Source organism: Lepidochelys kempii, chromosome 3 (assembly GCF_965140265.1).
Source record: "Lepidochelys kempii isolate rLepKem1 chromosome 3, rLepKem1.hap2, whole genome shotgun sequence".
NCBI lineage: Eukaryota > Metazoa > Chordata > Testudines > Cheloniidae > Lepidochelys > Lepidochelys kempii.
In genome coordinates, this window is record NC_133258.1 from 112,766,676 (window position 1) to 112,784,712 (window position 18,037).

Sequence of the window (18,037 nt, forward strand, 5' to 3'; positions counted from 1 at the left end):
AGGCTGGAGGGGGGGCAGGGCTAGGACTGGAGCGGCAGCCAGCAGCCGGGCCCCTGGCCAGGGGCGGAACCGCACCAAGGGTGAGGCCAAGTCAGGCACGGGGCCAGGGGATGGGGGTGGGGCCGGAATAGAGCAGGGGATGGGGCGGAGCAGGGCTGGGTGGCCCTCCCTCCCTCTTTTCCTCCCCACATCCTTCCTCTCCCCTAAACGTTCCTCTGGGTCCCAGAGTTTGGGGACCCCTGCTGTAGATCTTAAAAGGCCTAGTTACGGGCCAGGATCCCATTGTGTGAGGTGCTGTATAAACACAGAGTATAAAGACAGTCCCTGCCCTCAGAGTTTACTATCTACCTGTAACATTGATGAGTACCACTCATGTTTTGCACTTTCCAGGTCTCATAGGTACAGTTTAAGTGCAATTATACTAGGATCTGTCTCTGTTACAGAATAGCTCTCCTTTCGTCTAACTCTATAAAGTGGACTTGACAATATCCAAGTCATCATTGGTGACACTCCATTAAAATCTTTGACACTTGTGTGTTTTATCCTACTGCTTTTTTTTTTCTTCCAATTTTCCTTAATAAATATTTGGCTGTTGACAAGTTAGAATGCATGTGGTTGTAATACCAAAATTCTCTGTCCACAGGAGAGAGAGAACAGAGTTTCTCAACGGTTCTGCTAGGCCTCCTTTTCTCAGAAGATGAGTGGGGCAGTCAGGTTTAGTTGTGCTGCAGAGAGCACACCAGTAGTATCACGTTTTTTTCTCATGAGTGTTCCTTGACAGCTGACTGAGTCAAGAGAAATATCAGAATTCAGGGAGCCTAGGTCACCTGTAATAGCTCAAAGAATAAAGGTATGTTGCAGTGTTCTTCGATGCACCATGTTCAAACAGACATTTGGAACTCAGATGGAGGTGAGATGCAGGTTGGAGGTAATGCTTTAGATCCCAGATAAGAAAGGCGCAGTAGAAATAGTAGAGGCAACTAACCAGGCTTTATTGATTTTTGCCTTCACTGCCATTAAGGAACTGCCAAAGGGCAGCTGAACAGGGTTGGAAACTGGAAGGTTTGTTAAAAGAGAAAAGGCAAAATGAGCGTACACTTTATGAAAGGGTGTTAAAGGAAAAGAAATGAACCTGTTTTCACCAGGTTGGAAAAACCAGAACTGCTGAATACATGCAAAGCTAGTATTGACAGATCCTCCTAGCAGTGAAAACTGTTTCTTTGTGTTGTAAAAATGTAGATTCCTACCCTGATTAGCATGAGGGAAGTGTGGACAGCAGAAAGAAAGCTGTGCTGTATTTTTGGCTCACAGTAAAGTATAATTGAAACAAACGATTAAGACTCTGGTGGCATTTGAACGAAAAAGACATTCTAAATTATGGCAGGATATATGCTACTTAAAAGATTTTCAGTTCAGAACTAGCTTTCAGCCAGTGTTGTCTGTCTTCATTTTGTTGTTGACAAAAAACCCTAAAATTGGCTAGCTAAATGATATCCAGTATGTTTTCTTTTCTTTCCTTGAACAGCTGCACTAGTATAGATATGAATACCGGGAAAGAGCTTGTTGCAGATATTTATGTAATATACAAAATGATTTTGTTTAAGGAGCTAAAGTGTATCCTAACAGTGAACTCTCTCGCTTGCCTTACTGTTAATTGAGAAATTCATCAACTGTTTCCTTCCCTTAATACCATGTGCTGTGGATATCATAGGCTGGGGGAGGCTGTGCCTCCCCAAACAGCCAGGTGTGACCCCGCCTGTGCTCAGTCCCCAGTCCCCCTCCTGCTTGGCGTGGCTCCAGTCCCCCTGTGGGATGGCCCCGGTTTGGGTCTTGCCACCCTCCCACCTGTCGCTCTGGGGCTGGAGGAGGGAGTTGGGGGCGCTCCAAGGCTGGGGGCACTAGTCTGGGGCAGAGTCCGGCAGCTGCAATGGAGGGGGCCCTCTGGGCTCCGGCAGGGGGCACGGAAAGGGTGGGGCCTCGGTGAGAAGGGGTGGGTCTGGGGACTAGCGTCCCACAGCTGGCGGTTCATGCACTGTCCATGATTAATACCTCTCTCCAAATGAGTAGCTAAGGGTGGACTCCCCTCTGCCCACACAAAGGCTAAGTATTCAGGCTCTGTGCTGGTGGAACACAGATTTGTTGGGGAGGTGAATTCTATCCCCGCCAACTCAGGGGAGCTACCCTCCCCTCATGTAGCTACGATTCCAGCTATTCAATATTTCAGAATTTCAATACCATTTGACCTTACCTCTAGTCGAAATTATGGTTCTCGCCATGATTTCTCACTTTGTTCATTGTAATGGTGGGGATTTCCTGATTTTGCTGATCTTCTCTTTTTTTTTTTGAAAAAATCAGCTTTTTATTACCATACTTCCTTCGTCCTTGCCATTTATGAATTCCAAATTTATTGTCTTTCCTCATGTGACTTGGATTTGAAATGTTCTTCCTTAGCTATTTGGATCTCATGATTTCCTTGGCTGCGTTGAATTCATACTTAAATCCATTTTATATTATATAGCTCTGGGGGGGCAATATGGCCAAATCTGCAGTACTTAATTTAGTTACTGCTAAGCTTCCTCGGTGAGGTTTTCACAACGAATTCAGGGTTTGGTACATAGTAGTTGTTTTTTCTGAAGCATATTTGCTGTTCTAAAATACCTAACTTGTTCAAAGACATTAGTTAATGACTATAAATAGCTTTGAGAATATAAAACAGAGTGCTTAATATTTATTTCTTATGTTACTTTAAAATATATTCGATATTAGACATCAATAGATCAATACAACATTTCCTGTGGCTATGGGTGCAATTCAGATCAGCATAGGGACTTCAGTGTCAGTGTGGACACAAATGAGGGAATAATCATTCCTTCATTCTTGCCATTTTTGATTTCCAAATTATTGTCTTTCCCCACGTGACTTGGATCTGAAATGTTCTTCCTTACCTATCTGGATTTCATGATTCCCTTGGTTGTTTTGAATCCATACTTAAAACCTTTTGTATTATATAAAAATATGGCCAAAAATCATTCAAAACATTAAAAATTAAACTGACAAAAATGAAAAATGACTTCCAAAAGCCACCAGTCAGCAAACACTTACTACCACACGATCTTTCCATCAAAGGCTGCATTTTTAAACTAGTGTTAAAATATGGTTGGACATTCTGTCTGAGTAATTCCTGTGGGATCAAGTTGGTCAGAAATAGAGTGTAAAATGTACTCAAATTGTACAACAGCAGAAGGAGTCTGGTGGTTGTTTATTGGGAGGGTCGATGAGGCCAGTTTGTTGACCCATCTAATTAGCTGACACTTAAATTCATTTGAGTTATCTACTGATTTAGAGAGATGTCATTTTATAAACAGTGTTGTGTGGTGGGTCAAGTAATCCACTTTTGAATTGGAGCCAACTGAACTCTGTTTTTAACTTAGCTGTCAAGGCATGATTCATACATAATGTCTCTTTAGAAGATTTATTCTCTTAATTTAAAAAAACGGTTAATGAATTTTAGTGCTGGTGAAAGGTTCCAGATTGATAGCTCTGGCACCTGAAGGCCTCTATCCATCACATCTTCCTTCACGTTGCCCTTTCAGAATATGTCAACGCTGACTCAAAAGGACCAGGTCCAGAAGTAGCATACTTTCCATAACCATTCAGTCTGCATTGTCTCTACTGAGACAGTCAGCAAGGGTGCTAATTGTGATGATGTGTTTTGTGATGTGGGTACAAGCAACCAGCTTAAGCCCATGAACTCATTTAAATAGAAGCCATCAAGCAGTGATATGTCTGTGTCACGACTGGCCTGTACTAGAATATTAAACTGGAACCTCATTGGGGGAGTCTCTATATCCCATCACCGTTTTCTGAGTTATCAAGCCTCCCATTAATATTCTAAAGAATCTAACTGTGTTTATAGCTTGCCAGTGGAATGGAACACTTCTGATCTAGACATGGACATGTGTAATACTCAGGAAATCTTTATCTCTTGAGTCACAGCAAATGTATTGTAGACATGGAAAGACCAGTGTGCTCACTGCATTTCTTTTCAATCTTTATCTAGGTACTTCCTTTCCCTAGCCAAGTGGTGTACAACAGAGTTGGAAAGTGTGGGAGTCGAACTGTGGTTTTGCTTTTGAGAATCTTGTCGGAGAGACATGGGTTCAACCTGGTTACATCAGACATTCATAACAAAACCAGACTGACCAAAAATGAACAAGTAAGTTGTTTACGCTCATTTAGATGTTCTGTGTGTGTTCCATTTTTAAGTTATGAAAGACAGGGATATATTGTTCAACTGACTTCTCTTAATATGTGGTAGATAAGGTAGTGTGGCTAAATCCCAATCACCATGTGGAAATGTATCTATAAATATGTATGTGATGGGTTGTTACCCCGGGGTGCAGTATAGGAGCTGTGGGAACCACTGCGCCCCTCTAAGACACACAGCTGGGTTGGGGACATAGCCAACCTCACCCAGGCCCTGTTATCACCCAGCGCCACAGCAGGTTGCACCACACACCCAAACTGGGTTACCTGAGAGCAGACTGACACCAGCCAATTTCTCAGCTCTCCAGGCATCCCCCACCCCCTTCTGGAGTATAAATGCAAAATTATACTGTCTTGCGCTGCACAGGGAATTGCACAGCGTAAGCTCATAGAGTTCCTCCCCTCCCTCAATGTGGGGAGGAAATACAACACTCCTGCTCCTTGAGCTAAGATTCCCAAGCACTTCACTCCAAACTTATTGGTTTAGATTTAAAACATAAAATAAGTTTATTAACTACAAAAAAGGTAGATTTTAAATGATAGCGAACAGATGAAAACAGATTACCTAGTAAAGAAACAAAAATGCAAATTAAGTTTAACATACTAGAAGGATAGGATTTGAATTAACAATCTCACCCTGATTGATGATACAAGCAGGTTTGTACTTGCTTTGCAGCTTTGGATCTCCACCCCAGTTCCAAGTCCTTTTCCTTAGGAGCTTCTCTCAGGTGTTGAGTTGTGGGAGAGTGAAGAACAACAGATGATGTCACTCCCTGCCTTATATAGCTTTAGCATATGGTGGGAACCCTTTGTTCCAAAACCAGTTCCCAGACCAGTTTGTGGAAAAATATAGACACCCAAAATGGAGTCCAGAGTCATGTGCCCTGGTCACATGCCCTTGCAGAGTCATAGCAGCCATTACTTACAGGCTGTCTGGAGCATTCTGAGGAAGGCTCACAGGTGGGGAATAAGCTTCTCCTAAGGTCTGTTGTTTTTCCTAATGGTCCATTACCTTGGATAGGCCCTTCACAGCCAGCTATCTAGACTGGAAGCCTCTTGCCTAGTGGGTGTCACACAGGTGTAACTACATTTGAAATACAGGTACATAGTAAATACAGGTACATAATAAGATAATAATAACTTTTCCAACGACACCTTGTACAAAATGCCTCATAATTACGCCATAATCATATCATCATCATATTACTATGACTAAGATGGGGTGTAGTGTCACAATGTATTACTGCAGATTCTTTGTCACTAAGTATTAATAAATATTATACCAAAACCTATGAGGTCAGATCTTTCCTCCAGTTTAATGTACATATGCAGCCTTCAACTGAGGAGAAAATGGAGAGATTAGAACTAGCAATTTCTGGACTAGTGTAGTTCCCACCATCACCGCCTTCCCCGATCTGTGCATAGAAGGCATCCTTTATGTGTGGCTCTCCTCGTTCCTGTGGTGAAGGGGGGACAAATGGGTAGCTGACCACGTCCATGGTTACAGTTGGTGCAATGTCCTTCCATAATGGAAACAATGATCCACCTATTTACTGATGTCCTCTGAGATGAAGTGAACCCCATCACCTGTCTTTACATGGAGACTGGGCCTTTTTTCCTGCAACATGGCACATTGGCAAAGGTGTCTTCACAGTCTGGTGAGCGTTTTTCTTTGATGACTCTGATCAGATCCTCAGAGGTGCCTAAATCCCATTGATTTCAATGAGAGGCACCTATACCGTTTTGAGGTTTGGGCCTCTAACACTAAAACTGCACAGAGCTGCTCCCAAAGTCAGTTCCATTGTAAGAACAGTGCTCACAGTTTGTTCCTTAATTCATAGTTCCTTGTGTCAAGAAAATGAGTAGTGGAAATTTATTATAAACAAGGTGGAAATCCAGAGGGTTTTTTCCCTTCCATTCAGTTTCTTAAATTAAATTTATAACTTTCACTTAGGAAGTTTTGGTTTTGTGACATACTTTTTAACCACTTCTTAAGTCCTTATACATCATCGCATCCGCTTGCAGGAGACAGCACAAGTTTTTAAACATTGTAAATGTCATGTTTCCCACCAGTATTCGAGGAAAATATCATTTTCTCTTCACACAGGGTTCAATAATTGTAAAAGAGTACTGTTCAGGCCCCTTAACATATGCTTCAGATTTTCCATGGAAGTCTTCCGTAAGTGGACATTTTACCTCATCCTTTTAAACAGGAAGCTTCTTCATTACTTCTGTGCTTTCTCTGAGCTCTTTGTTGCTTGTACCTTGTCCTTACATCCAGAATTTTTGTTTTATTTCCCGTAAACTAAAAATAAGTAATTAAAAATAAGTCATTAAAAACTAAAAATAAGTCATTCCGATTCTCTAGGTCTGTAAGTTAAGACAGGTCACCAAAAGATGATCCATATACTCCTGGCAGGCAGGGGAGAAGAGATGCTTACCTTACTCTGGCAGGTCACATGAAAACTAAGTAGGTGTGTGGCTCACAGTGAATACCTATTTACAGTCTAAGCAAAATGTGAATCCATAGGCCGGAGGAAGAAACAAAACAGCAGGAGTTATCCTATTTAGGGATAAGACAATGAACTTCTGAAACTATATCTGGGATGCAGATGAACCTCCACGTATTCCTTCATTCTGTGAGGATGAGCTGCCAGTGGACTTAATCTTATAAGAAGATGTCTCAGCCAAACTGTAAATGCTGAAGAAAGGACCTAGGGTAAGCAAGGGTATAGGGGAATGCCATGTTAGTTAAGCTTAGTCTCTAGAAAGCATGTCATGATTTTGTTATGTTGGTAACCATTTGTTTCCAATATTCTCACTCTCTATCACTTGACTGTCTGTTCTTTGATAATAAACTTATTCTTGTTTTCCCTGTATATGTAAGTGCTGTGTGTTAAGTAGAGTGGTGATGTGGAGTTGACTTTTGCAAGCTGGTGTGTACCATTCTTGTGGGAGTAACAAATATGAGAGTTCTGAGGGTGCTCAGTGGAACTGGCTGGGCACTCCAGAGGGAGGCTCAGAGGACTCAGGGGTTGGTGTATCTATTGCTGACCTGTATAGCGAGCATGAGGCCTGCAGAAGCCTGGAAATTAGTGCTGGTGTTCCCTGTGGCCTGTGGAGTCAGGGACCTGAACCCCAGCGGGCACAGACAAGACTTTCTCATCCTAGGGGCAAGTGTTGGTGAGGTGCCTGGGTACCCCAAGAAGGGTCATACTGACTGTTCGGACCTTCTAATTTAAATTGTATTACAAGAGCTACATATGATATTAGTAATCATTAATATCATGTGTGGTTCTTGTAATACTAATGATATCCTAATTAACCTTTCTTTACATCAGTAGGTGGCCCTATGCCTAGACTAATCGCTTTTTTAGCCCTTTTGGACTCTGATTCAAGACTCTACTTGTGTATAGATTTACTATTGCAGGTGTCCAATGAGAGCAGTTTTCCCTGACTATTAAATTTACATAATTCTCCCTCCCCTATTTTTGGATAGTCAGCTTTTTATGTACTTGAACTATAAAATACTAATAAAAGGTCAGTTTATTTAAAAAAATAACAGCTTATAAAAGACAACCTGCCATGGAAAAATGTTCAGAACAGTATGGACACTTAGGAAGTTTTTGAAGGAATTCTCAATACCTTAGAGATGAAAATGAAGACTGATTCACATTCCTGTGATGATGAAGCAGACGTGAATTTTCTACCAAAAGGAAGTATGAAGTACAGTGCAGATGAAAGTGATAAATGATGTCTCGAGATACCTGTATCTACTTGACCTTGCATGCTTTTTGTAAAGACTGAAATTAAGACAGTAAGAAGGTAAAATGTTCTGAGAGAGAGAGAGAGAGAGACAGCAAGAGAAAAAGAAAGCGTGTCTTTCTGTGTTTCCATTAGTATTAGTGAAGATTGTAAACTGACACCACTGTGCCGTTGGAAAGTCATGCCAGCCTCAGTGTTTTTACATTTTGAACTTGAATTCACTTCTGATGAAATACAGCAGTTTTAAAAACCACTTGGACAGCAAACAAATTCTTCAGGCAGGGTTATCTACTGATTTTGTTTATCATGGAACAAAACATGCTTTTTAGAAATAAAAAACAAAAGGCAATTGCTCTGAGCAAGGAAGCTAATAAGTGCTGATAGTACATCTTGATTTTCCTCTGTCTTCAAGTCCAAATTATTTTAGTTTTTGATCAATGATATGGCTGGATGCCATCCACCACATTTATATATACCCTTTAAAGGGTATAAAGGGGCCCCATCCAGTTTTCTTGTGAGCATTTCACTATGCCACCTGGTGGATTTTTGCTGTAAACGCAACAGCAGGCTGCATTCAAGCACTGATTATGCTGATCCATCCTGACTTGATGGGTTTTCTCACAGCATGACTGAAGATCTTCTTGTGATGAGGATGGTAACTTGAGACTTCCCTGTAAGGAGGAGGAAGTGTCTCCTTTGACTTTTACCCTTCATTCTGATGTTCTTGCTTTGGCTGGTTTAAGATAAACCTTCCTTTAAAAATAGTTTGAGACTTCCAGGGCTGCTGTTTGCATATGCATCTGGATCTGGGCCTGAATAGTTGACAGTTCTGTTTAAAATTCAGTGCAAAAAACTGTTACAGCAACATTAAAGTTGAGAACCTATCCAATAAATCATGTTAATAAACATTGTTTTTATTTAGGTCCTGATTTGCTCATTGGGTTGAGGAGCTAGTCAGGTCCTAGACTAAAACTCTGTTCTCTGGACTCAATCGCTGCTCCCTCGTAGATTTGTAGATTCAGGTTTTTCTGTACACACAGATCATAAATTGTGTTATAACAGATACATCACTAACAGTGGCAGAGAACTTGTGCTAGCACAGTTGTTCTTTTAGAGTAGATAGGTAATTGTGGCTGGCTTGCTTTTGTTTGCTAATTCCCCAGATATCTATGAGTAGTTTTTGCCTTATGTATTTTTTTCTTAGGTACAATTTATTGTACATACCAGTAGGTACTCACTTTTGGCCAGCAACCAAGCTTGAGCATTGGTGTGCTGCCAAGGCCCGAATTAGTTGGAGACATCCTGGGGTCTGATGTCACTTCCTGCCACTCCCCATTCCTTCCCTCTGCCTCTACACTTACTCTCTCCCTCCACTCCTGTGTTTGAATGGAGTAAGTTAAGAGTGAGCTGGAACCTAGTTTGATAGTATACCCATTTAGTGTAATCTAGTGCATTTCAAAGGGAAATTATTTGCTCTTCAGAACTATCTCCATTATCTAGGCTAAAAGTAATCCCTGAGAGGAGATATCATGGCAGTATCCAGAGAGAGGACATGAATCCTTCTAGAGACAGTAGAACCCTCCCTCAGGTCCCTTATCATAATGAACACACTCCCTTAATTCTTCCACTTTCTCCAGTCTGCCCTTTGATGTATTTGTCCCATTTAAGAATCTATATGTTCTACTGGTCCTCTCCTTCCTTCTGTGTCCTCCATCTGTGTCCTTCTAGACTTTTTCCTCTCATTTCTCAGTTTCTCACTCCTTTCTGTTTCCCTCCTACCTGTTGCTGGCCTGGGAAGGATCTCAGTGATGGCTTGCACTTGTATCTACTCCATCTCTTTCCATTTTCTTCACAAAGTCTGTCCTTCTTTCCCTCTCCCACTTTCATTTCCTCCTCAGTGTCTCCTTCCTCTTCCCCATTCAACATCACCTTCTCTCTTGTCTCTCCTCCCATGCTAAGACAGGCCTACAGATCTTACTCAGAGTGAGGATTGGAGTGAGGCCCATGGAAAACGTAGCCACAGGCATCATGGGGCCGTATGAGTTCCAAAACATCACACACACTTATGCTTCTTTCCTCTAACAGTTTTTCTCTTAGACTCCTTTGTAATTTTCCCTGCTATGTCCTTCTCATTTATTGAAATCTGTTTCTGTTGGGCCCTACTTTCCCTTTCTTGCTGTCTTTTACCACACTTGCTTGTTCATATACAACTATAGGCTTATCTTCATCTGCTGATGAGTCCATTGGCGCTTAAGCCTCTAAATATGAATATGCTTTAAGTCAAAACAGAATCCTATTCCTGTTTTCAGGTGTGAGTGGATATTATTGTAGCTCAAGAAATTGAGATTGACCTGAATTAGCTCCTGCTAAAAGACACATTGCAGTCAGGTGCTGTGCAAATAGCAGCATGTGACTCTCCAAATCCACTTTATTGCTGACCTACAGCGCTCTTTTATTCCATTCCTGAGACTTACATGAGCCTGGCTGGCATTTAGGTCAAGTGATGTCTAGTTTTGTTGAGGTGGAAAAATGTTGGTCAAGTTGTTGTTACCAAATTTGTGCTTGTAAGAAAGAGATACACCTGTATTAATATATGGTATCGGGCATGCAACCATCCTCACCACAGTTGTATAATATATTTTAAAGAGAGAGTTGCATGCATAATTAATGTATTTCATCAAATACTCTGTAAGCACCAGGATGATATGATGAAGTGAATATTTATCAATAGTGAATGACTTCCAGTGTGCCACTCTTTCATGCAGGTGAAATAATACAGTTAAAATTCCAATATTATCATTAAAAACTTAATATAGTTCTGGCTGTTTCATTTCTCCTGTAATTTAATTATTATTTTTTTTAATGTGGTACCTGAGATCTAACCATTGCAACCTCTTTTCCGTTTCTTTCTCAAAGCTAGGTAAGTCTCTGAATGTGATGATGCTTATGTCATGATATTATGATGATCTTCCACAGATACAACCACCACCCTTCTAGCAGATGTATCATGCTGACATTTGGTTGATGGAGATGGTAACTCTTGTTGGAAAATGTCGGTGTTCTGCTCTTTCAAAAATGACCCAGTCAAGCTCTCTGCATTATTTTGCCTGGCTTCTTCACCACACTTTACTAGACTCTGAACACTGTACTGGGGGAGCTGCACAGAAATCTGTTTATATTTGGGTCAGGGAATCCAGAGGCTACTAACAATGATTACACTAAACAGCTGCAATGTACCTCTAGCTTGTGGTTTATTAGGGAAAAAATGAATAAAATGTTTAGTCAAGTGAGTCATTGTATTTTCACATGACTCATCAGGATTGCCTCCAGGATTAATTACCTGCTTATTATTAGAGCTATTTGATACCCTTTAAGAATTCATTGGTAGGAGATTAGGATATTAGCGAGCACTTCCCCCTCTCCTTCTTTTCCTTAGCATCTCTCCTCCTTTCTTATCTTTCTCCCTTTCAGCCCTCTCTTTTTTCTCTCCCTTCCATAGGGTTTATAATCTCCGTAGACTGCAGCCAATAAAGGTAGACTTGGTCGCTCACATGGTGGAGCAAGAATGACAGTCCATCAGTAGAGGGCCATGCTTAACAAGATAGATGAGACAACCCTAGGGCTGCATCATTGCTTCTCATACTTATATGGGGGAACATCAGTTGTTGAGGGCAGGGAGAAAGAGCATGTATGTATATCTGAAATTGTAAACATCCAATTGCTCTTTTATTCTAACTCCTAGGTGTAATGTATAAGGATTGGCATGACACTTGGGATGCAGTTGCGATAGACATCTTAGAAAAACCTAAAATAGAAAATGAAAAATATAATGGATAAGAAGCAATAGACTGTGATCTATAAATTAAATCCAGAGACAAAGGACCACCAGATCAAAATGGGGATCAGTTAGTAAAAGTGGGTTTTAGATTTTCCACAGTAAGGTATTCTCCTCCAGCCTAGCATACTTCTGTGTAGGTGTGTCATTCCAAAATTCTCATCCCAGAGCAAGAGAAGGAAAGATGCATGCCCCTTTCTCCCTTGCTGTTTTCAGAAGGTGGGTGGTCAAGTTGCTTTATGGAAAAATACAATAGATTTGCATTTTCCTGTAAATTCTTTCTATAGGATTTTCAAACTGTCCTATATAACTTAACAAAGAATGATGTCCCTTTTATAGAGTTTAATGTATCTATGGTCAAGAGACCATTTTCAATTAAACTCTGTTGGTTTTTATCATGATTACTCATTAGAACTCTATTGGTTTCAAATCTGTTAAATGATAGGCTTGATGCCAAATTTGTCTGTTTTTGCAAGTGGCGAGTAAGATGCCATACAGTTTTAAGGAAAAAAAATCTTCATAACATTGAGGGAAACCATCTTCTAAATTCGTGACCTCAATTTTGATTTTACTTGTGCTTAGAATTTATACAAGTTAGAGCAGAACTTTAGAGTAATTCTTTGTATTGCTATTTTTCATTATGGATTGTTCCTACGTTGTGTATTAGTTTCCACTACCCAGTTTGTAAAATTACCAGTATAATTATTGTGCTCTTCAAATGCAGTCATGTTCAGTATCTTTTATTCTCTAATACAGCCTTGTAGCTTTTGATGTTGTCAATTAGAAAATCAAAGGAGAGCAGAAGTCAAGAAATCAGAGTAACAAGATTGCTTGGAATTTTTTGCATATATTCATTTAACATGTTCAGGTCCTTGACATTTTCCAGAACACTGCAAAAACTAGATGTCTGCACACATGAGAATTTATTAATATAAGCTGAGTATTATAATATATATATATATACACACACACACACACACTCAGTTTTTCACGTCCGCTGTTTTACATGAAAAAAGTTTTAATTATCCTTAATAATGCAAAATTAAATCTAAAAGCTTTTGCTAAAATGTCTTGAAAGCAGTAGGCCAAAAGACCATTATTTGAAAAGAGATTTATGTCAAATGTAGAATTATATTCACATTTTAAATATGTTATACAAAAGAAGTAATGGGAAATGTCTGCTTCAATATTTGAGCAGACATCCACCCATTCAGTAATCTGGTGATGATAGGAACTGTAAAAACAGTATGTAAAAACATTATGTAAAAACAGTAATAATCTCAATCCACTTTTTCTGATTTCAGATTTCAAGCAGTTCACATTTTGGAATTGTAGTTAGTAGTTTAGATCCATTTTGAAAATAAAGGCCACTTTCAAAAGTCAGATCCAGATTTGGGTAGGTTTAGAATTAGGATTTTAGTTTGTGCCTTTGTCGAAAGTAGAAATTAACTTTTGGAAATGTTTAAACTCATGGCCTAGCACGCTGATGCCTAATATACAATGGTGACATTGGTGCTACTGTCATGATGCTCTGCCATCTGTCCCTTTTTACGTGGGGGATAAGCACGAGCGTTGCAGTCCTAGCCTGACTTTTTTGTGAATAGGTCTCAACTACTAAATGATTAGATAGTGTCTGAGTGTTGCCATTTCTGTCCAAAAACGCAACTTGGCTTAATTTGGTCATTTTGATTTAGTTGTAATTCTTGTTTAATTTTTTTTAGACGGAATTGATTAAAAACATAAGCACTGCTGAGCAGCCCTATTTATTCACCAGACACGTTCATTTCCTCAACTTTTCAAGGTAAGGCACTTTCCCAATTACAGGGTTTTCTTGTTTCTTTTTATTGCAGTTAATAGAAATAACTTTTCTCTTCGATTTCAAACAAATGTATGTCATTGCTGTGAGAAAAATCTCTTTTGATGCTGGAAGCTACACAAATACGGTCAAAGGGTAAGACTTTCGCTACATAATATTCATACAGTTTGTTTTAATCCGCCTGCATGCCACTGCATGCTTTTAACTACAAGAGGTAATTTTCGTTAATGACATTTCTAGCTTAAAAAAAAATTATGTACTGCATCATGTATTAATGAAATTCCCGCCACATATTCAGTTGATTTTGCCTCCTTGAAGGTAGCTCTATTGTAAAATATTAATAAACTTCTGCCTTTAAAATGTGATGGGACAGGAGGTTCTATGAATTGGCATGGTTATGTACACCTGTTGTGTGTCTGCTAATAGGCTAAATTCAGACTTCCACTGAATTTAGTAAAAAGGACGAGGAGTACCTGTGGCACCTTAGAGACTAACACATTTATTTGAGCATAAGCTTTCGTGGACTAAAACCCACTTCATCAAATGCATGCAGTGGAAAATACAGTTGGAAGATATATATATATATATATATGTGTGTGTGTGTGTGTATCAATACATATACACACACACACAGAGAACATGAAAAAATGGGTGTTGACATACCCACTATAACAAAAGCAATCAGTTAAGGTGAACTGTTATCAGCAGGAGGAAAAAAAAAAAACCTTTTGTAGTGATAATTAGGATGGCTCATTTCCAACAGTTGACAAGGTGTGAGTAACAGTAGGGGGAAAAATAAGCATGGGGAAATAGTTTTACTTTGTGTAATGAGCCATCCACTCCCAGTCTTTATTCAAGTCTAATTTAATGGTGTCTAGTTTGCAAATTAATTCCAATTCAGCAAGTTTCTCACTAGAGTTTGTTTTTGAAGTTTTTTTGTGGAATAATTGCGACTTTTAGGTCTGTAATTGAGTGTCCAGGGAGGTTGAAGTGTTCTCCGACTGCTTTTTGAATGTTATAATTCTTGTCTGATTTGTGTCCATTTATTCTTTTATGTAGAGGCTGTCCAGTTTGGCCAATGTACATGGCAGAGGGGCATTGCTGGCACATGATGACATATATCACATTGGTAGATGTGCAGGTGAACGAGCCTCTGATAGCGTGGCTGATGTGATTAGGTCCTATGATGGTGTCCCCTGAATAGATATGTGGACACAGTTGGTAATGGGCTTTGTTGCAAGAGTAGGTTCCTGGGTTAGTGTTTTTGTTGTGTGGTGTGTGGTTGCCGGTGAGTATTTGCTTCAGGTTGGGGGGCTGTCTGTAAGCAAGGACTGGCCTGTCTCCCAAGATCTGTAAGAGTGAGGGATCATCCTTCAGGATAGGTTGTAGATCCTTGATGGTGAGCTGGAGAGGTTTTAGTTGGGGGCTGAAGGTGACGGCAAGTGGCGTTCTGTTACTTTCTTTGTTGGACCTGTCCTGTAGTAGGTGACTTCTGGGTGCTCTTCTGGCTCTGTCAATCTGGTTCTGTCAATTTCTTCACTTCAGCAGGTGGGTATTGTAGTTGTAAGAACATTTGATAGAGATCTTGTAGGTGTTTGTCTCTGTCTGAGGGGTTGGAGCAAATGCGGTTGTATCTTAGAGCTTGGCTGTAGACAGTGGATCGTGTGGTGTGGTCTGGATGAAAGCTGGAGGCATGTAGGTAAGTAAAGTGGTCAGTAGGCTTCCGGTATAGGGTGGTGTTTGTGACCATTGCTTATTAGCACTGTAGTGTCCAGGAAGTGGATCTCTTGTGTGGACTGGTCCAGGCTGAGGTTGATGATGGGATGGAAATTGTTGAAAGCATGGTGGAATTCCTCAAGGGCTTCTTTTCCCTGGGTCCAGATGATGAAGATGTCATCAGTGTAGCACAAGTAGAGTAGGGACGTTAGGAGATGAGAGTTGAGGAAGCGTTGTTCTAAGTCAGCCATAAAAATATTGGCATACTGTGGGGCCATTCGGGTACCCATAGCAGTGCCGCTGACTTGAAGGTATACATTGTCCTCACTCATAACTATTTCACATTTGGGGACAAAGTCACAAAGTTCAGCCACCAGGTTTGCCGTGACATTATCGGGGATACGGTTCCTGACGGCTTGTAGTCCATCTTTGCGTGGAATGTTGGTGTAGAGGGCATCTATGTCCATAGTGGCCAGGATGGTGTTTTCTGGAAGATCACCAATGGATTGTAGTTTCCTCAGGAAGTCAGTGGTGTCTCGAAGATAGCTTGGAGTGCTGGTAGCATAGGGCCTGTGGAGGGAGTCTACATAGCCAGACAATCCTGCTGTCAGGGTGCCAATGCCTGAGTTGATGGGGCGTCCAGGATTTCCAGGTTTATGGATCTTGGGTAGCAGATAGAATACCCCTGGTCAGGGTTCTAGGGGTGTGTCTGTGCAGATTTGTTCTTGTGCTTTTTCAGGGAGTTTCTTGAGCAGATTGTGTAGTTTCTTTTGGTAACCCTCAGCGGGATAAGGCTTGTAGAATGTGGTATTAAAGAGCTGCCTAGTAGCCTCTCATTTATATTTTGACCTGTTCATGATGACGACAGCACCTCCTTTGTCAGCCTTTTTGATTATGATGTCAGAGTTGTTTCTGAGGCTGTGGATGGGATTGTGTTCTGCACGACTGAGGTTATGGGGCAAGTGATGCTGCTTTTCCACAATTTCAGCCTGTGTACGTCGGCAGAAGCACTCTATGTAGAAGGCAGGTTTTATACCAGGGTGAATTTGACCTAATGGTTGTACATTTATATATTGGTAAAATTGTCTTTCATCCCAAAGGATACCAAAATGTGTTACAAATCCTACTGAAGGAATTAAATCATCGAATGGAGTGCGGCCCCTTCTAGCATAAAATGCAGTAGCTATTAAAAGTGCAGTTTATAGGAGAGAAAGTGAAGAATACCCAACTTGGATGAAACTAGTGGGGAATTTTAGGAAGACAGAATTTGACCAGGGCACAGAGGCTAACACTGCTTCTCTTTAATGGTCACATGTTAAACATTTCATTGGGAAAGTGGTGCCTCAACTAGCACAATGTCCCCAACACCACTTGGGGCTGTTGATTTAGTACCAATTTAGTACCAGTACCACTTCCTGCAGCACCCTGGATTTTTAGAGATCTTTTTGCAATTGCTTCCCCAGATTCCCAGTTGTTTTATTTATTTGTAATTTTTTTATTAATTTTTCCAGTACAACAAATATACCAAAATACCAGATTCATCATAATACACAAAGTGAATAAAGAGGATTAGGATAAAGGGAGGGAAAGAGAAGTGACATAGCTATCTTCAGGATCTGCATAAATCATCGACCTCTAAAAAGTCAGCTGAAATTGCTTTGATTTTTTTTGGCATTCCCTTTCTGCAGAATGCCAGTCATTTATTAGCTGCGAGGTCAGCCATATCACCAAGCCAGGCATCCATATTTGGTGGGGATCAATTTTTTTCTTTTTTGCAGGATTAATATTTTAACAACCAAAGCTGCATGTAGGAGCAACCCTGCCTTCTTACCATGTAATCTTCAGGAATATAGCCAAGAACGAAACTAGGGCTCCAAATTAGCATCCAGTATCAAATTGGTTCTTTGAGCTACCTGAGACCAGAAATTCTTGATACAGGGGCACTCTCAAAACATATGAGCTAATGTAACCTAAAGAAGTTACATTTCCAAGAGCAGTCAGCATTTATGAGGCCCATTACCATTAGCCTATGTAGGGACTGGTATTTTCAAAAAAATGTCTTTTGGTGTATTGCATTGGGTCAGAGATAGTTGTGTATCCAAATTTCTATTCCAAGCAATTCTCAAATTATCAATCTTTGGCACAGTTTTTTGGCCAGAAAATAATGAAAAGGTACAGCTGAGTAAATGCAGCAAGTTTCCTCCAAAATAATAAATTCTGCAGTTCCTAATCTGGTCCATATACATCAGTAAATAAATGCTCTAACTGGAAATATTTCTGTGCTCTGGAGCAGGGCAAGCCAAATTGTTGCTGAAGATATACAAATGGTTTACATTTATCATTGCCAATTAGCTGCCACACCCGTCATCATTCCTCTGTTCATCCAATCCCTCCACATCAAGGTTTGCTATCAATTTTAAGGCTAGGATTGATCAATAGGATTGCCTCTACATGGAAGAATGGATGAAAGCAGAACTTTCTAGCCAAGCTTGCCTTACAGCCATTATTGTGGGAGCTCTGGAGCCATTTCATCTATAATAATTTTGATCCTACGATGCCTGAAAGGAGGAGAGGTCATACCAATTCTTGTTTAATCTGAACCCAAGGTGGAGTCTGTGTGGTCATATCTAATAGCCACA

At 40.4% G+C, this 18,037-nt stretch overlaps 1 protein-coding gene across 4 annotated transcripts in view; it reads left to right on the forward strand.

The window, feature by feature from the left end:
• UST (uronyl 2-sulfotransferase) overlaps nt 1-18,037 on the forward strand; it is a 292,969-nt gene that overhangs the window by 136,993 nt on the left and 137,939 nt on the right. For all 4 annotated transcript variants that reach the window (XM_073337584.1, XM_073337587.1, XM_073337585.1 and 1 more), the window contains exons 3-4: nt 4,061-4,216; nt 13,588-13,667. In XM_073337584.1, coding sequence (XP_073193685.1) covers nt 4,061-4,216; nt 13,588-13,667 — 236 coding nt within the window. The remainder of the gene's footprint in view (nt 1-4,060; nt 4,217-13,587; nt 13,668-18,037) is intronic.